The sequence below is a fragment of the Armigeres subalbatus genome, chromosome 3, assembly GCF_024139115.2.
Source record: "Armigeres subalbatus isolate Guangzhou_Male chromosome 3, GZ_Asu_2, whole genome shotgun sequence".
NCBI classification, from domain to species: Eukaryota; Metazoa; Arthropoda; class Insecta; order Diptera; family Culicidae; genus Armigeres; species Armigeres subalbatus.
In genome coordinates this window covers 83,071,162-83,091,472 of record NC_085141.1, presented here as the reverse complement: position 1 = coordinate 83,091,472, position 20,311 = coordinate 83,071,162, and the positions used below count along the sequence as shown (strand labels likewise).

The 20,311-nt window shown below is 43.3% G+C and overlaps 3 protein-coding genes across 3 annotated transcripts in view; 2 read left to right on the top strand and 1 right to left on the bottom strand.

Annotated features, from left to right (window-relative positions):
* The window catches only part of LOC134222516 (TATA-binding protein-associated factor 172), a 277,075-nt gene that overhangs the window by 183,793 nt on the left and 72,971 nt on the right, over window positions 1–20,311 (top strand). The window lies entirely within an intron of this gene.
* The window catches only part of LOC134222525 (arrestin domain-containing protein 17-like), a 54,866-nt gene that overhangs the window by 32,797 nt on the left and 1,758 nt on the right, over window positions 1–20,311 (bottom strand). The gene's annotated exons all lie outside the window — the stretch shown is intronic.
* LOC134220203 (arrestin domain-containing protein 3-like) lies at window positions 3,099–4,588 on the top strand. Its single transcript, XM_062699186.1, has 2 exons — window positions 3,099–3,373; window positions 3,435–4,588. The coding sequence occupies exons 1-2, from the start codon at window positions 3,238–3,240 to the stop codon at window positions 4,442–4,444; spliced, it is 1,146 nt and encodes a 381-aa protein (XP_062555170.1). The 5' UTR covers window positions 3,099–3,237; the 3' UTR covers window positions 4,445–4,588.

Below are 20,311 nucleotides of genomic sequence, written 5' to 3'. Positions count from 1 at the left end.
TGCTTCAGGAAGATGAATATTTCATGCTCTGGACGGCTAGGGTTGGTTGTTATCAACTCTCTGCTTCCAGTGAACCTATAGGTCTCTAGATTCTGGGTATTTTTTTACATTTACCATTTTTACGGATGCCTATCTTCTAGAAAATAACAGTGGACGATTCACTATCTAAAAACAGCTAAAATTATTTGATTCGATTTAAAATTGTAAAAGTTAGCCACATTATTGGCCTGTTGGCCATCCTCAGACTATCGACCGCATGAACATTCGCCTTGATGAGGATGATTTTACAACCTGAAACTTTTTAGCGTAGACCACACAGGTTTGAGTTCCTCGCACAGATTGAGATAAATAATTTTGGGTGATGTTGGGACGATTTTTTACGGTTACCCATGTTGACTATTCTGTTGTCGATCTTCAAGATTTATGTTCAGAGACAGGAAATGCATGTTGATTGGAATCTTACGATTTGTTGTACGACGTGTTTTGTAGAGTGGAATTTAGCGGAATCCATGCATTACGACTGATGCTTATAAAACTCAAGCTTCAGTAATTTTTTTGTTTTTTTTTGCTGGACAGAAATGAACATTGATTTTAACATTTGTTTTTGTTTAAATAGGTGGATCGTTTGTTTACAATGTTGATCTTAATCAATTACAGCGAATCTCAAAATTGAGCAAACATCATGGATATGATGAGTATATTGATATTTGAAAATTACCTCAGAAATACGCTCAATTTGCTACACATAATTTATTGTACTCCGAATATTATTCAAGGAATTTATTATTATTATAAACATGATTGATGTAACAAAATGTTCTTTTGTAACATGGCTTATAAACATCCGTCACCATAGAGAAGGATTTGCGATAAGCCAGTCGTATGTTCACCCAATGTGGTGACCGAAAGGTGGAAGCAGCACTACGAGGAACATCTGAATGGCGCTGAGAGTACAGGCAGTGAAAGTCAAGGCAGCGTAGGAGATGACTACGTCAGTTCAGCGGTAGATGGAAGCCAACCAGCCCCCACCTTGAGGGAAGTTAAGGATGCCATTCAACAGCCAAAGACCAATAAAGCAGCTGGTAAGGATGGTATCGGAGCTGAGCTCATCAAGATGGCCCGGGAAAGCTGGCCACTTGCCTGCACAAACTGATAGTCAGAATCTGGGAAAACGAACAGCTACCGGAGGAGTGGAAGGAAGGGGTTATATGCCCCATCTACAAGAAAGGCGACAAACAGGAGTGTGAGAACTTTCGAGCGATCACCATCCTTAATGCCGCCTACAAAGTGATATCCCAGATCATCTTCCGTCGTCTGTCACCATTAGTGAATGAGTTCGTGGGAAGTTTTCAAGCCGGCTTCGTTGACGGCCGCTCGACAACGGACCAGATATTTACTGTACGGCAAATCCTTCAAAAATGCCGTGAATACCAGGTCCCAACGCACCATCTGTTCGTTGATTTCAAGGCGGCATACGACAGTATAGACCGCGTAGAGCTATGGAAAATTATGGACGAGAACAGCTTCCCTGGGAAGCTTACCAGAGTGATCAAAGCAACGGTGGATGGTGTGCAAAACTGTGTGAAGATTTCGGGCGATTACTCCAGTTCGTTCGAATCGCGCCGGGGACTAAGACAAGGTGATGGACTTTCGTGCCTGTTGTTCAACATTGCGCTAGAAGGTGTCATGCGGAGAGCCGGGTGTAACAGCCGGGGTACCATTTTCAACAGATCCAGTAAATTTATTTGCTTCGCTGATGACATGGACATTGTCGGCCGAACATTTGCAAAGGTGGCAGAACTGTACACCCGCCTGAAACGTGAAGCAACAAAAGTTGGATTGGTGGTGAATGCGTCAAAGACAAAGTACATGCTTGTGGGCGGAACCGAGCGCGACAGGGCCCGCTTGGGAAGCAGTGTTACGATAGACGAGGATACCTTCGAGGTGGTCGAGGAATTCGTCTACCTCGGATCCTTGCTAACGGCTGATAACAATGTTAGTCGTAAATACGAAGGCGCATCATCTGTGGAAGTCGGGCCTACTACGGGCTCCAGAAGAAACTGCGGTCGAAAAAGATTCGCTACCGCACCAAATGTGTCATGTACGAGACGCTTATAAGACCGGTTGTCCTCTACGGACATGAAACATGGACAATGCTCGAGGAGGACTTGCAAGCACTCGGAGTATTCGAGAGACGGGTGCTTAGGACCATCTTTGGCGGTGTGCAAGAAGACGGTGTGTGGCGGCGAAGAATGAACCACGAGCGCGCCCAGCTCTACGGCGAACCCAGTATCCAGAAGGTAGCTAAAGCCGGAAGGGGACGATGGGCAGGACATGTTGCAAGAATGCCGGACAGCAACCCTGCAAAGATGGTGTTCGCTTCCGATCCGGCAGGTACGAGACGTCGTGGAGCGCAGCGAGCGAGATGGGCAGACCAGGTGCAAAACGACTTGGCGAGCGTGGGGCGTATCCGAGGATGGAGAGATGCGGCTTCGAACCGTGTATTGTGGCGTCAAATTGTTGATTCAGTGTTATCTGTTTAGATGTAAACTAAATAAATGAATGAATGTTCACCCAACAAGCGTATTTTGAGATAATTCTCAAATCAGTAGACATTAAAGAAACATTTTTAATGTTTTTATGTAGACATAAAATAAAAAGATTATTGGACTGAGCAAAAAGCAACATGGAAACTAAACTAATTCGTTTTCGAATTTGAAATCCTTGAGAGTTACCTTGACTAATTCAAAATAACTCGCATAACTTAAACATTTGTAGGTTTATGACGGAAATGTCGTAATCATCATCATTAGAATATCATTCAGTACATCTTACATTCGTTCACGTTGAGCTGCCCGTGTCTCCCCTAAATACCTCTTTTAGTTCTAGCGTAAACATCCCAAATAATGAACCACTCACATGAGCCACATTCCGTTGAATTGATGGGGGACGGTAGTTTGTATCACCAATAACAGGAGCTCAGCTTTTCATGGAAGGTACATTTCGATAGCAGGTGAAAATCACCAAATCTTTCGTATGAGTCAGTTGCCCTACTGTTAACGATGAAATCAGTAATTATTTTGTTCACAAAACAGAAGCATACTAACATGTTGCAAGTAATCCCTCCGTCGATTACGTTCGTGATAAGAGAAGCTCTGACATTTAGATAAAATATTTCCTTGGCTAGAGTTCAGTTTAGTGCTGAACGATATTCGAACAATATGTGCTGAACATATCATGCCCAAGGAAAAATCATCCAAACGTGTCAATTGCGATATTCGCTTTGACAATAATCCCAATGGAATTTTCAAAGCGGGAGATGCAGCTTCGGGGTCAGTTAGTCTGACATTGACTCAAGCTAAAAAAGTTAGAGGTATGTAACGCCAGATAAAATACACCAGTCACTTTAAATTGCGTTGTACTTTTCATTGTAGGAATTTGCTTGGTCATAACTGGCTTCGCTGAAACCTTCTGGGACGACAAGGTTCCTCACGGTCCCAAAAATAAGAAAACCAAAGCTCAGTTCAAAGGCCGCGAAGAATATATATCACAAAAATCTTATCTAATTGGATCGGAAACTGGCAGTCCACTAGACCTTGCAACTGGAACCACCCACTATTACTTTCGGTTCAATGTTCCGCCATTGGCTCCCACCTCAATGGAAGGGAAATACGGTCATGTAAGATACCTCGTAAAAGTGACCCTCGAGCGACCCTGGAAGTACGACCATAACTTTCAAATTCCATTTACCGTTTTGGCTAAAACCGATTTTGACGAAAGCAACGCAAATCTGAAGAAACCCGTAAAAATGGAAGATCAATTGAGATTCTACTGTTGGATCTGCAAGTCAGCTCCGCTGATGGTGAAAGCAACCGTTCCCAAGACCCTGTTTATTCCGGGTGAATCGATAGATGTCCTAATTGAGGTTGACAACCTTAGCAAGGAGGATGTCTCCGAAATCATTGTAAAATTTCAAAAAGTAGTAAAGTTCTTAAGTCAGGTGCAGATCATAGACAACACTCAGCTGTTCGCTGAAAACAAGCTAATCAAACAAGAGACCATAGAATTGCAGAGAACTTCTGCTGTTGCCAAACTGACAAACGCAAAATTCGAGAAACATTTCCTTGTCGGACCGATCACTCCGACGGAAGACCGCCAGAGCAAGATCATGAAAATTGGATACGAAATAGACATCCTGGTTAAGCCGAAATTATCAACGCAAAGGATTCAGCTCAACATTCCAGTCATCATTGGTTCGGTCGGGGCCAAAACGGAGGAGGCACTGGAGATTGCCATGTCCACCGGGGTGGCAAAACTGGCAGAGGGACTGAATCGGGATCAACCGACAGCTCCTCCACCACCGTATGCCGAGAACCAGTCCAGTTTGTATCCGTTGAGCTCGTTGCAACAGGCGTACGGAAGGGAGAACAGTACTGATGAATGAAAGATAAGATTGGCGTATGGTTTATGAGATTATGTAGAGTTTTAATATCGTTCAAGCATGGAGCAAAAATATGATCAAATATAGAACTATAGTAAATATGTTTTGCTATGTCATTTGAATAAAGAATTTATACTATTATTTAAATTGCAGTTTGGATAGTATTTTTTACAACGACAACGACACTGCCGTAATCTGGAAAAGTGACGTAACAACCATTTTACAACATGCATGTTTTCTATTTTTCTGTTAAAGAGCTCGATGAGTAGTCTCGTTAACACCATTTTTGGAAAATGGCGTATACGTCACTTTTTCAGATTATGGCAGGACAGTAGTTATACCTATACAATTTATAATATATTACATAGGTGTACTTTTCAAAATTCAAACTAAACTTAAAACTCAAAATTGGGTTATGGAGCCAAACTACGGTTTTGAGTGAAAACAACTCACTTTTGAGTAGTTTTGCGGTTCCGTTCAGGCCCTAATTAGACTAGCGCGCCACTAGCGAAGTTAGGTTTAACGTACGGATTGCGAGAAAAACTTCGCTAGTCCCGTATTCCGGTTTTCTACTTAAACGAGTATATTTGAGGCGCTTAAAGGCAAGTGTACAAATAACCCTGTTCGGGAGCACGGTTAAATTCGGCAGTTAAATCACAGATAACAGATATTGAGGCTGGTATCCGATGCGTGTGTAAACATCCGCAACCGTTGATTCAAATGTATTTAACATTAGGAATACGATTGGCAATCATTTGGAGATGGCGCGGCGATCATTTTAGTGTAAAACTCAGCACAAATTCAGCTGTCAAACGTATTGACTGTGTTCAATAATTGCCAGCCAGTTGCGTTCGTCTGTACTTCCGCAATCAGTTGAGTAGATGGCAGTAGTGAGTCAACGTATATCAATTCAAAAGTTTTCACAAGATTTTCAATAACATTTGCTCTTGCTTAAATATCTGTTATCTGTGATTAAACTTTCAATCTGTCAAGACTCAAATGAGTCCGATTCGGAGTAAAATTTTAACCACGATGGGAAAAAGTTAAACAAATCGGTGAAATGGTTCGCAGCCTAAAAAGCTTTAAATAATTTTTTTATGTACAGCTATCAGTACACTCCTTGTCATAATTGATAATAATATTTCAGAAGCAACCATAGAAATACATTAGAATCAATTTATATAAAACATTTACTGAATTGTAAGCGAAGTTTGCGTAATAGAATATACGGGTTATTAAGTGTCGTAACTATACAATATTTGAGATTTTTCCATACACTTTTTTCGTCGAACAATAAATTGTATGGTAAAGATATTGTAGACGAAACCGATCTTAATGATCGAAAAACAATAGTTTGAATTGTATTTTGTAACTACCAATGACGCCCATGCGTCCACAGTATTACAACAGGACAGTACTCTTTATTCGGCCTCACTCTTCTCACTCTCTTCCTCTTCCGTTCCTTATCTTCCCCACTTCCTTATCTACTAATTTGACCTTTTTCTTCGGGGTCTCATCTTCCTTTCTCCACCACACCTTCCCTTTCTTCTTCTCCATCAATGGTGGCTGGTCCCAGAACGTCGGCAACTAGTGATGGCATCTCACTGTCTTCCGGGGTTGCTCGCCACTAGGAGGTCACTTTTGGTTACCTGATGTTCACCACACCGTCTCTACTTCCACTGTCCACTTTATCTTCCTGGATTTTCAACTTTCTTGATCTAAGATGTTTTTTTGCCTTTCTGGTACAACAAAGTTGTACCGAAAAGCTATCATTTCACTCCAAAATCGACCTTTTTATAGAAGTCTCGGAGACCCATGATGTTATACACCAATCGACTCAGCTCGTCGAGCTGAACAAATGTCTGTGTCCGTGTGTATGTGTGTGTGTGCACACGAAAACCAAAAAAATACTAGCCACTTTTTCATATAGTATAATTCTTAACCGATTTTTTCGCAACAAGTTGCATTCGACGGGGGACGAACCCTAGTTGATCACTATTGAATATAATCACGATCGGTCATTGCGTTCAAAATTTACGAAGAAAATGGAGTGTAGAACCATATACGGTTGGTTGATTGTTTGCCTTACAGCGTTTGCAAGAGCCATAATGTAGGCAATTATTTAATATGTGTATCACACTAATACAAAATCAAGGGATTGTATTGAGAAAGGCATCGTCACCGCTAGGTATATTAATCTGGGTTTTAGTGGAGAATTCTGGACTGAATATGTTTATATACCCGAGCTGCACAAAGCAGACAAAAATGGTTGCAGCAACTTGTATGCAACTATATCTGGTCACATATGAGTTGTAACATGCGTAGATTAATAAGGTTCATGTTCTCGTCCCTCGGCCAGTGACCTTCCATCTAACCCAATGGTCACCTTACGCAACAAATTAATGTCCGTTCAAAGGGCTTTTAATCGGTCCTCTGGTGGTGGGACACTGTAGTTCAGTGGTGGTTGGCTGCGTAGGGTGATGGTATCAGGTATCAGAACCTCGGCTCAAGAGGCACGTTCCCCTCAATTTGGGAGATTTGTGCCATCGCCTTCACTGGCCTTTCTCATCATTTAAATGACGGAAAAGGAAGTGAAAAAGGGGAAAGGAAGAGGAAGTGAAGTTGGAAAAGAGGATGGAACAGGTTTCTGGAGAAGGAGGATACAATCAATAATACATGCATACGATGCATTTTGTAAAACGCAATGAAACGCGAAGCATAAAATTTACTAGATAAGTCACACAATGCGAATGCATATGATATACCATTTATAGGAAAGCCAATTATGTAGGCAAACACGCTATGTAGGCTAGGGACTAAAGAGAGGTGTCACAGAAACACAGATGACGTAACAATGGACGAACGTCAAATACGAAACATATAGTGCACTGTGAAAAACGCATAATGCGAATCCATATAGGCGACAAAACGAACACCATCATTGCAGGGTTGCTGTCCTACATTCTTGCAACATGACCTGACCATCGTACCCTTCCGGCTTTAGCTATTATTATTTATTTATTCAGACTAAGGCCGAAGTGGCCTGTGCGGTATATAAGAGTCTTCTCCATTCGGCTCGGCCCATGGCTACACGTCGCCAACCACGCAGTCTACGGAGGGTCCGCAAGTGATCTTCCACCTGATCGATCCACCTTGCCCGCTGCGCACCTCGCCTTCTTGTGCCCGTCGGATCGTTGTCGAGAACCATTTTCACAGGGTAACTGTCCGACATTCTGGCTACGTGCCCGGCCCACCGCAGTCGTCCGATTTTCGCGGTGTGAACGATGGATGGTTCTCCCAAAAGCTGATGCAACACGTGGTTCATTCGCCTCCTCCACGTACCGTCCGCCATCTGCACCCCACCATAGATGGTACGCAGCACTTTCCTTTCGAAAACTCCAAGTGCGCGTTGGTCCTCCACGAGCATCGTCCAGGTCTCGTGTCCGTAGAGGACTACCGGTCTAATGAGCGTTTTGTAGTTGTCAGTTTGGTACGGCGGCGAACCCTACTCATCTTGCGGAGTCCAAAGTATGTAAGATTTCCAGCCACTATGCGTCTCCGAATTTCTCTGCTGGTATCATTTTCGGCAGTCACCAGTGAGCCCAAGTATACGAATTCTTCTACCATCTCGATTTCGTCACCACCGATTCAAACTCGCGGTGGGGGGCTGACATAGTCTTTTCTTGAACCTCTTCCTATCATGTACTTCGTCTTCGACGTATTGATGCCTAGTCCGATCCGCTTGGCTTCCCTCTTCAGTCTGATGTAAGCTTCCTCCATCTTCTCAAAGCTACGTGCCATAATATCTATGTCGTCTATTGTACCACTCGTGTCAATCCCTGCTCTTCGTATTACCCCTTCCAAAACCCGGCTTTAGCTACCTTCTGGATACTGGGTTCGCCGTAGAGTTTGGCGAGCTCGTGGTTCATTCTTCGCCGCCACACAACGTATTGCTGCAACACCGCACGAGGGCGAACGAGGCACGATACAAACGGGCGCGGAAGATCGAATATGTGTAAGGACATAAACGGGAACCTTCTTACGAACGAGCGTGAGGTGATCCAAAGGTGGCGGCAGCACTACGAAGAGCACCTGAATGGCGATATGGCAGACAACGGTGGCGGTATGGTAATGAACCTAGGAGCACGCGCGCAGGACATGCGACTTCCGGCTCCGAATCTCCAGGAAATCCAGGAGGAGATCGGCCGGCTGAAAAACAACAAAGCCCCTGGAGTTGACCAACTACCAGGAGAGCTGTTTAAACACGGTGGTGAAGCACTGGCTAGAGCGCTGCACTGGGTGATTTCCAAGGTTTGGGATGATGAGTTTCTGCCGCAGGAGTTGATGGAAGGTGTCGTGTGTCCCATCTACAAAAAGGGCGATAAGCTGGATTGTAGCAACTACCGCGCAATCACATTGCACAACGTCTTCTTGCACACCGTCAAAGATGGTCCTGAGCACCCATCTCTCAAATACTCCGAGTGCCTGCAAGTCCTCCTCGAGCATTGTCCATGTTTCATGTCCGTAGAGGAAACCGGTCTTTTTAGCGTCTTGTACACGACACATTTGGTGCGATGGCTAATCTTTTTTGACCGCAGTTTCTTCTGGAGCCCGTAGTAGCTCCGACTTCCACATATGATGCGCGTTTGTATTTCACGACTAACGTTGTTATCAGCCGTTAGCAAGGATCCGAGGTAGACGAATTCCTCGACCACCTCGAAGGTATCCCCGTCCATCGTAACACTGCTTCCCAGGCGGGCCCTGTCGCGCTCGGTTCCCCCCACAAGCATGTACTTTGTCTTTGACGCATTCACCACCAGTCCAACTTTTGTTGCTTCACGTTTCAGGCGTCTGCCATCTTTGCAAATGTTCGGTCGATAATGTCCATGTCATCCGCGAAACAAATAAATTGACTGGCTGTTACACCCGGCTCTGCGCATGACACCTTTTAGCGCAATGTTGAACAACAGGCACAAAAATCCATCGCCTTTTCTTAGTCCCCGGCGCGATTCGAACGAACTGGGGTGTTCGCCCGAAATCCTCGCACAGTTTTGCACACCATCCACCGTTGCTTTGATCAGTCTGGTAAGCTTCCCAGGGAAGCTGTTATCGTCCATAATTTTCCATAGCTCTACGCGGTCTATACTGTCGTATGCCGCTTTGAAATCAACGAACAGATGGTGCGTTGGGACCTGGTATTCACGGCATTTTTGAAGGATTTGCCGTACAGTAAAGATCTGGTCTGTTGTCGAGCGGCCGTCAACAAAGCCGGCTTGATAACTTCCCACGAACAGACGACGGAAGATGATCTGGGATATCACTTTGTAGGCGGCATTAAGGATGGTGATCGCTCGAAAGTTCTCACACTTCAGCTTGTCACTGTTGGATGGCATCCTTAACTTCCCTCAAGGTGGGGGCTGGTTGGCTTCCATCGTCCGCTGAACTGATGTAGTCATCTCCTCCGCTGCCTTGACTTTCACTGCCTGTACTCTCAGCGCCATTCAAATGTTCCTCGTAGTGCTGCTTCCAACTTTCGATCATCACACGTTCGTCCGTCAAGATGCTCCCATCCTCAAGCCTTTGCGAAATGCGTTGAGCATCTGATAGTTTCTTGAGAACGGCACAGCTGTTCCACCCCCACGCACTCCGCTTCTTCCAGGCGGCGTTTCTTCTCCTGAAAAGGGTGGGTCTGATGTCTCCGCTTCCGTCTATAACGTTCCACGTTCTGCCGGGTACCTTGCTGCAGCGCGACAGCCCGCGCTGCGTCCTTCTCCTCCAGAATCTGTCTGCACTCTGTGAATCCATATAGGTGACAATTTGTTGAAAAACTAAGTCAAAACATATTCATAACCCATCCTTATTACCCCTAAAGTTGAGATTGAACAAGAGTAGCCGAAGCCGAACGTCAAAGACGAAACACAGAGTACACTGTGAAAAACGCATAATGCGAATCCATATAGGTGACAAACACAGAGTACATTGTGAAAAACGCATAATGCGAATCCATATAGGTGACAATTTGTTGAAAAACTAAGTAAAAAAACATATTCATAACCCCACCCTTATTTAACCTCAAGTTGAGATTGGACAAGAGTAGCCGAAGCCGAACGTCAAAGACGAGACACAGAATACACTGTGAAAAACGCATAATGCGAACCCACATCCACATAGATGACAAACACAGAGTACATTATGAAAAACGTACAATGCGAATCCATATAGGTGACAATTTGTTGAAAAACTAAGTAGAACACATAATCATAACCCCACCCTTATTTAACCTCAATTCATTCATTTATTTAGTTAACATCTAAACAGATAACACTGAATCAACAATTTGACGCCACAATGCACGGTTCGAGGCCGCATCTCTCCATCCTCGGATACGCCCCACGCTCGCCAAGTCGTTCCGCACCTGGTCTGCCCATCTCGCTCGCTGCGCTCCACGCCGTCTCGTACCTGCCGGATCGGAAGCGAACACCATCTTTGCAGGGTTCCTGTCCGGCATTCTTGCAACATGTCCTGCCCATCGTACCCTTCCGGCTTTAGCTACCTTCTGGATACTGGGTTCGCCGTAGAGTTGGGCGAGCTCATGGTTCATTCTTCGCCGCCACACACCGTCTTCTTGCACACCGCCAAAGATGGTCCTAAGCACCCGTCTCTCGAATACTCCGAGTGCTTGCAAGCATTGTCCATGTTTCATGTCCGTAGAGGACAACCGGTCTTATTAACGTCTTGTACATGACACATTTGGTGCGGTGGCGAATCTTTTTCGACCGCAGTTTCTTCTGGAGCCCGTAGTAGGCCCGACTTCCACAGATGATGCGCCTTCGTATTTCACGACTAACGTTGTTGTCAGCCGTTAGCAAGGATCCGAGGTAGACGAATTCCTCGACCACCTCGAAGGTATCTCCGTCTATCGTAACACTGCTTCCCAGGCGGGCCCTGTCGCGCTCGGTTCCGCCCACAAGCATGTACTTTGTCTTTGACGCATTCACCACCAGACCAACTTTTGTTGCTTCACGTTTCAGGCGGGTGTACAGTTCTGCCACCTTTGCAAATGTTCGGCCGACAATGTCCATTAGACTGGCCCAGGAAACAAAAAGTTGTCTAATTCCACGGGGCAGAAAATCAATCTCTGAAAATTTCAGCTCAATCGCTTGTTGCATAAGCTGGCGCATTTGATTTGAAGTTTGTATGGGGATTTAAGCCAAAATGTATAGGAAAATACACCTCCGTCACTCATTCGATCTTGAAATTGGTTCTGATTGCTCGATTGACCTCAGAATTGCAAAAACGGCAGTTGGTATGCTACAGAACAATTTCACAGAACATTGTATGACGATTAAATGAACTTTTATATAGGTTTCGGCTGATGCGATTCGATCAAAAAACCCAAAAATATACAAATCAGCTCCTAATAAATCAGCCGAAAATTATATAAAAGTTCATTTAATCATCATGCAATGTTCTGTGAAATTGTTCTGTAGCATACCAACTGCCGTTTTTGCAATTCTGGGGTCAATCGAGCAATCAGAACCAATTTCCAGATCGAATGAGTGACGGAGGTGTATTTTCCTATACATTTTGGCTGAAATCCCCATACAAACTTCAAATCAAATGCGCCAGCTTATGCAACAAGCGATTGAGCTGAAATTTTCAGAGATGGATTTTCTCACCCAAAGACACAATTCTGGGGGGTGCCCCTTGGAATTCGACAACATTTTTTTCTCCCCATAGTAATCTGGGCCAGTCTAATGTCCATGTCATCCGCGAAGCAAATAAATTGACTGGATCTGTTGAAAATCGTACCCCGGCTCTCCGCATGACACCTTCTAGCGCAATGTTGAACAACAGGCACGAAATTCCATCACCTTGTCTTAGTCCCCGTCGCGATTCGAACGAACTGGAGTGTTCGCCCGAAATCTTCACACAGTTTTGCACACCATCCACCGTTGCTTTGATCAGTCTGGCAAGCTTCCCAGGGAAGCTGTTCTCGTCCATAATTTTCCATAGCTCTACGCGGTCTATACTGTCGTATGCCGCCTTGAAATCAACGAACAGATGGTGCGTTGGGATCTGGTATTCACGGCATTTTTGAAGGATTTGCCGTACAGTAAAGATCTGGTCCGTTGTCGAGCGGCCGTCAACGAAGCCGGCTTGATAACTTCCCACAAACTCGTTCACTAATGGTGACAGACGACGGAAGATGATCTGGGATATCACTTTGTAGGCGGCATTAAGGATGGTGATCGCTCGAAAGTTCTCACACTCCAGTTTGTCGCCTTTCTTGTAGATGGGGCATATAACCCCTTCCTTCCACTCCTCCGGTAGCTGTTCGGTTTCCCAGATTCTAACTATCAGTTTGTGCAGGCAAGTGGCCAGCTTTTCCGGGCCCATCTTGATGAGCTCAGCTCCGATACCATCCTTACCAGCGGCTTTGTTGGTCTTTAGCTGTTGAATGGCATCCTTAACTTCCCTCAAGGTGGGGGCTGGTTGGTTTCCATCGTCCGCTGAACTGACGTAGTCATCTCCTCCGCTGCCTTGACTTTCACTGCCTGTACTCTCAGCGCCATTCAGATGTTCCTCGTAGTGCTGCTTCCACCTTTCGATCACCACACGTTCGTCCGTCAAGATGCTCCCATCCTTATCCCGGCACATTTCGGCTCGCGGCACGAAGCCTCTGCGGGATGCATTGAGCTTCTGATAGAATTTGCGTGTATCTTGAGAACGGCACAGCTGTTCCATCTCCTCGCACTTCGCTTCTTCCAGGCGGCGTTTCTTCTCTTGAAAAAGGCGGGTCTGCTGTCTCCGCTTCCGTCTATAACGTTCCACGTTCTGCCGGGTACCTTGCTGCAGCGCGACCGCCCGCGCTGCGTCCTTCTCCTCCAGAATCTGTCTGCACTCTTCGTCGAACCAATCGTTCCGTCGACTTCGACCCATATACCCGACGTTGTTCTCCGCTGCGTCGTTAATGGCTGCTTTGACTGTATTCCAGCAGTCCTCAAGAGGGGCCCCATCGAGCTCACCCTCTTCCGGCAACGCTGCCTCGAGATGCTGCGCGTATGCAGTGGCGACATCAGGTTGCTTCAGTCGCTCTGGGTCGTACCGCGGCGGTCGTCGGTACCGAACATTGTTGATGACGGATAGTTTTGGGCGCAGTTTAACCATCACCAGATAGTGGTCAGAGTCGATGTTAGCGCCACGATATGTCCTGACGTCGATAATGTCGGAGAAGTGCCGTCCATCAATCAGAACGTGGTCGATTTGTGATTCTGTCTGCAGTGGTGATCTCCAGGTGTACCGATACGGGAGGCTGTGTTGGAAGTAGGTGCTGCGAATGGCCATATTCTTGGAGGCGGCGAAATCAATTAGTCGTAGGCCGTTTTCGTTCGTCAGCCGGTGAGCGCTGAACTTTCCAATAGTCGGTCTAAACTCCTCCTCTTGGCCAACCTGAGCGTTCAAATCTCCTATGATGATTTTGACGTCGTGGCTTGGGCAGCTGTCGTACTCACGTTCCAGCTGCGCGTAGAATGCGTCCTTATCATCATCAGTGCTTCCGGAGTGTGGGCTATGGACGTTGATTATGCTGAAGTTGAAGAACCGGCCTTTGATCCTCAACCTGCACATTCTTTCATTGATCGGCCACCACCCGATCACGCGCCTTTGCATATCGCCCATCACTATGAAAGCTGTTCCCAGCTCGTGTGTGTTGCCGCAGCTCTGGTAGATGGTATGATTACCTCTAAACGTTCGCACCATTGATCCCTTCCAACAAACCTCCTGCAGCGCTACGATGCCGAATCCACGGTCCTTGAGCACATCGGCGAGTATGCGTGTGCTCCTGATGAAGTTGAGAGATTTGCAGTTCCACGAACCGAGTTTCCAATCGCTAGTCCCTTTTCGTCGCAGTGGTCTTCGCCGATGGTTCCGGTCCGTACTCTCTTGTTGATTGTTCGTTGCTTATGATTTTTTAAAGGCTGGCTTGCAGGGCCTGACACCAAACCCCCTAAATTTCCGGAGGACCATTCCTCCTTATTTCCGGTGGACCATGGTGCACAGTTTCACTTAGCTGGCACTCGGACGATGATCAGCCGCCCCTAACATGGAGAACAGACGCTGTTGTGAGCCGATCCTGACATGGAGAACAGACGCTCAATAAGATTTGCACCTCCGAAGAGGAGCAAACCCCCCCTTCCCTGTCAGCATACGACCATAGTTCCCACCGGGGTTGGTTACCCGATCTTCCCTAAGGTTGCTCGTATCCCGGCCAGCACCGCGGGGAGGTAGGGATAGGAGTTGCTGGGTAAGAGGCTAAGGACCGCGAGATGGGGTCTATTTTATTCCTTCAGGTACGCGAAGTACCAATGGTACGCTTTACCCAGCATTTGCCGTGCCTCAAGTTGAGATTGAATAAGAGTATATGGGTAAATGTAAAATTTTTATATAAATTATGATTTTTATTTCGAATTTTAAAACGAAAACAGGAAACAGAATTTAGGTTTAGATGAAAGTCCTTTGAATTATATCTGCATCTGCACATAAAATAGGGGTAACGGCTCAAACCTTGGCACATTATGCTACGGTTGAGCACATTTATCGTTATAAATCTTCATATATTGCATTTCCAATCAGAATTATTCCACCAGCCGGCTTGCTTACATTTGGTGTTGACGCCAAATAGCAGAAAACGGCGATGAATGTCCGCAATATCTCATTTAAACCAGCGAAAGTCTCGAGAGAAATTGACAAAATGTCGGCATCCTTGTCCCTATCAGGTGGATCATTTTTCAGCCCACTTGGGACGAGTGATTGTTGATTTCGAACATACGAAAGATAAAGATGGGTTGCTGTTTGTAGTACCAGTCATTTTGCTTGCGTTGAATAAAGGCAGCATGCAAACAAATAGAGAAAATCAAATCATCTGATTGAGCGTGAATTCTAATTGGTTGCATGTAAAATACTACCACACGGATTGTGAGAGTGCGTTTTTGATTCCCCCAATAGCACGCTTACCAAGGACATGCTAACAAAAATACTATTATATGAATCATTTATTTCCCAAATAATTACCATATTTGCAAGTGAATAATGAAAACTGAAAAAATAATGAAAAATGAAAACTGTATTAAAAATTGCAATTGCAAAAAGGCTACATGTTCTAGCCCTCATGTTATGCCTTCAAACAAATTGCATACGTTAATTATTGGCTGCCGCATAATTTTGAGATTTACTGCTAGTTGAAACCATGGCAGTTGTTTTGCTCTCGCTCTCGCGATACTCTCGAAGAACCTTTTTTCCAAAACGTAAACAATGCTTTAGGTGGGGATGATGCATAACGCACTACTGAAGAAAGCCAGTTGTAAAACTTTTTCTATGCAATTCCTTGCTTTGTATTGTGCATAAACAGTTATAACTGAGCCAACTTCCTGATATTATTACACAATTATTGATAAATACAATTATTGGATGCTTGTTTTTAACTCTGCCTGCATTGAAGTTTCATGATTGGTACGTGCGTTTGACTCCACTCCTCTCTATATCGATCAGCTGTTGTGAATCCTCTCAAATCTCTCACGTGTTTCAACTTCCCGAGTTGAAAGAATACTTTTTCGGTATCATTTTACAGATCAAAATACTTTTTGAAGCAATAGTTGATCTAAATTATGATGAAGCTATTTGTCAAGTAATTTGACTTGAAATTATTCACATAAAATGACGTTGAAAGTTTATCTAATGAAATATACGATCTATTGTATCGTTCCATTATTGAATGAAAAAAAGTTTGTAGGATTCGCGCGAAAGAAGATATTCATACACTAATTGAATCATTTATTTGCGAAATTATGAAGAAAATGGTGTATCGAACCCAAAAGGTTGATGCTTTAATCGCTTTCGCTTGAATCGTGTTTGAAAGCCGTAAGGTAGGCAATTATTTTTGGTATGTTGTGCGAATGAAAGCGATTATATTGTACTTCCAGTTGAAAACCGAAGTGAGCTCTCGCGACAATCGAGTTTTCTCCCGTTTCCTTTTGTCGCAACTACGTCGCGACTAGTGCGCATCATGGCGCGGTGGCATAGGTGCGCACTAGTCGCGATGTAGTTGCGACATCAGGAAATAAGGACTCAATCTCAATCGTCGCGAGAGCTCACTTCGGTTTTCATCTGGAAGCACAATATCGTGTTTCGAGAGGAGCATCAACCCATTCACAAACTACATGACGTTTTAGGTTGTGGGAGGGTACTTGTCTGAGCGTCAAGGACTTTATAAATTTTAGAACCCTACCATTCATGAAGCATTACTAGAGACTTGGTGTGGGTTGATTTTAGCGTTATGTAATTTGTGAATGAAACTTAACCGCTGAGTGGATTAACCTGTGTTTACAAAAATTCTCTGCATCTCAATCGCAAGCATCGGATATTCTATCTATCTGCAGCTTTCGGTTATTTTCTCCAGTACGGGTTATTGGTGAGAATGTTTTGATTTTTGAGTTCCACCTATACTAACATAGTGCTACAAATCGGAAGCGCATGCCAACATTTGACTACGGATGCCCCCAATATTGTCCAAAAAAGTTTTGGTTGATAATGTCGCTATACTAATAGAAATTGTGAAATGAAAATGATAGCTGACATAGTATGGTTGTTATTCATTCATCTGATGTGCGAAAGCAGGTATGTTCATTCAGAAAACTCTTTTATTGGGCAAAAGAAAAACTCTAGTACAGCCAGCCTGCATAAGTCAACGAAACGTGGCTGCTAAAAAACCGAGTCAAAGTGATTTTTCACGCAACATAATTGCTTTTAATAGTTTAAGAAGTGTATAAATCTAGAGTTATGAAGCAGATATATGTTTGATACACTTTTCTAAAGAAGTAGTGTTAAAAATCTCCCTACAAATCGACGTATTATCGCTGAAATATTGATTAATTTGCGTGATGAGCCAATGTTACATCCAGGGCCAACATTGCCGCCGGTTACCCTATATTGAAAACGTCATTTAATTTCATTCGCATTTATTTTGTATCGCACATAAAATTTGAAGCACAAAATAATCTCCAGTTCTATGCACTGTGAAACTAAACTATCCAAAATCGAGTGTGAAAGCATCCAAAATTAAGTATTTTACTAACACTTCCTTTTTGGATAGTTTTTTGTTCCCATTGATGGGTGATATTAACTTTGTTTTGAAGTCTAATCCAATAACTCACGCCTGAGTTATTTTGGTTTATATGTAAATATCCAAAATAAAGTGTTGGGACTTCACTTAGTTTCGGTTGAAAACTTACTTGACGCCATTTTAATTGATCGTTGTCTTCACTCGGGAATTGAATTTGTTAATTAATAATGAAACCATAAAAGCAGTTTTTAGTTTACAGTGAAACGATAAAATCATTTGATTGCAAGTAAGTTTCAATTGATTAATTATGAATAAAAGTGTTACTTACAAATTTACTATGCTACATTTCAGGATTACTGATGGATGAAAACTCTGGGAATGACAAATTGAATCAAGGATTTTTCAGGGCCGCTCCTGTCCCACACCACTGCAAAGCAGAACATTCTTTCAGGTGGAAGCAATTATTGTGCGGCAGTAATGCTTCGATAATTAGGACAGTGTTCCTGAAGCAGGTCATTTGTGCTTTATTTATTGCGATCATTTATGCTTGTTGCATACCGGAAGGAAATTGATATCCATACAGTGACAACAATTATTGACATTTATATATGTAATACACTGAATATGTAATAATAAAAAAACATGGGAGTGGGCAGTTTTTCATAGTCCCTAGAAATTATAGTGCTTGAAATTTCATTTAAACATAAATCACAATAGCCTTTATATAGAAATTTTCATCCAAAATCAACTCTTGTTTGATAAGTAAAATTAACCCGAAACGAAGTGTTTTTGAATAACTCAAAATTAAGTACTTAGCGAATAACTCAATTTTGAGTGGTTGCACTTAGCTGTCAAGTTGAGTGAAAAAGACTTAATTTTGGATTGTTTCGGATCTCCGTGTGTGTGAAATCAATAGAGAGTATTTGCAATGCTTGATTGCAAAAAATATATGTGCGTTGCACATAAAATTCAGATAGGGATTTAGCTCAGTGTTGTACTTTGTTCCACTTTAATTTTCACATTTCACAGCACGATTGGTGGAAGAAATCATCGAAAAGTTTTATCAAATGAAGTCATATACAAGCTCTAACATTTTATGCCACGTCAACTGCTGACAGCGTTTGTTTACGAAAATAACAGCGTTGCTAAGTCGTCTGCAAAAGTATTTGCCCATCTTTTAATATATATCTCGCTTAACTTTTCAAAAGGACCTAAGTAACATTTTTTTCATGAATTAATTTGAATCGCGCAATCAACAGAACAACATGAAAGCTATTGATTGCAGTATTCAAATTAATTCATGAAAAAAATGTTACTTAGGTCCTTTTGAAAAGTTAAGTGAGATATATGATCCCTAGTAGTACTTACTTAGGGCCGATGTCCACGTAGCGGTTTTTTACGCTGCTTGCACGCCGCGTTCATGCAAGGTACCCAGCATCAAATGGAACAATGTACACGTTAACGTGTGCACGACTACATTTGATGCTGGGTACCTTGCGTGGACGCGGCGTGCACGCAGCTTGAAAAAACGCTACGTGGGCATCAGCGGCACCAGGGGACTATGTCCAAGGGCATGACGACCCCTCCCCATGGCCACTGCGAGTTAACCCTTTATAAGGCAGACGAATCTAAACAATAAATTAACAAAAACAACAATAGGACACAATGTTGACATGGTATTAAACTCAAATGTATGTTTGCTATACATTAAACAGTTCAGAAACATTGAAAAATTGGTGGCAATATAGTTGTCACTGCCCGCCAAGCGGTAAAACATTGGTGGCAATATAGTTGCCACTGCCCGCGAAGCGGGACAACATTGGTGGCAATATAGTTGCCACTGCCCGGCAAGCGGGAAAACAGGCAACAACAAAAATATAAAAAGATTTTTAAAAATTTGGTTTTACGTAGAACCAGTCAAATCAAGGTACGTTACATTTTTTGGTGAAGAGTCCTAGTCAGAAAACGCATTACAATTAAAAAAAAAATTTTCGCGTTTTTCTCCCAAGGGGGGGACCCTTGGGAAAAAAACACAATTTCGTCAAAAATCCAAAAACCAAATATACAGAAAGTCAAAGCTTTTTTCACGCTAATCACGTAGTAATCTAACACAGGAGATTCAAAATAATTGATACCAACGGGAAAAAATATATCTTTGTCGTTTTTTTAACGAATTATAACTGCTTCCACTCGAAACTTACGATCTGTTCATAAAAAAACTGTTCTCAAATTGACATTTCAATTTTTTTATGGCTCAAATTCATCTGGGGTGTTACTAGGAAGCAAATAAAGTCACTACATGTGAAATAATAAGTAGAGCTCTTGTTAATAAATAGAAAAACATATTATTTGTTGGTGGCAATATAGTTGCCACTGCCTTATAAAGGGTTAAGGGGCCTGTCTAGGACGTGGTGGGGTTTGACAGTGGGCTCTGTTGAACCTCTGCAAAAAGCTGCATGTGTCTATAGGCAGGCCCTATCAAACCCAGTCAACCACGGGGATGACAAGCTACGCCATCTTTGTCACATCTTTTCTGAGTCACCAATATGAGTGCACTGCGAATGCAACATAAACAATTCCGATGGTGAAAATGATATAAAACGAACAAAGGCAGTACCTTGTACAAGTAGTATTCTGAAGAATTGAGCAAATAAGTTGAACATTCTTACGTTTAAAGCATGGAATCGAGTGTAAAAAAGTTTTAATTTATAGTTCGTTTTTTTTTCTCTGTTTTCTCATAATTGTATCAT

Bases quoted from the DNA above. Each gene is read 5' to 3' on its own strand.
- LOC134220203 (XM_062699186.1), top strand. From the start codon at position 3,238: ATGCCCAAGGAAAAATCATCCAAACGTGTCAATTGCGATATTCGCTTT. The intron at 3,374-3,434 runs GTATGTAACGCC...TTTTCATTGTAG, and splicing joins TCAAGCTAAAAAAGTTAGAG to GAATTTGCTTGGTCATAACT.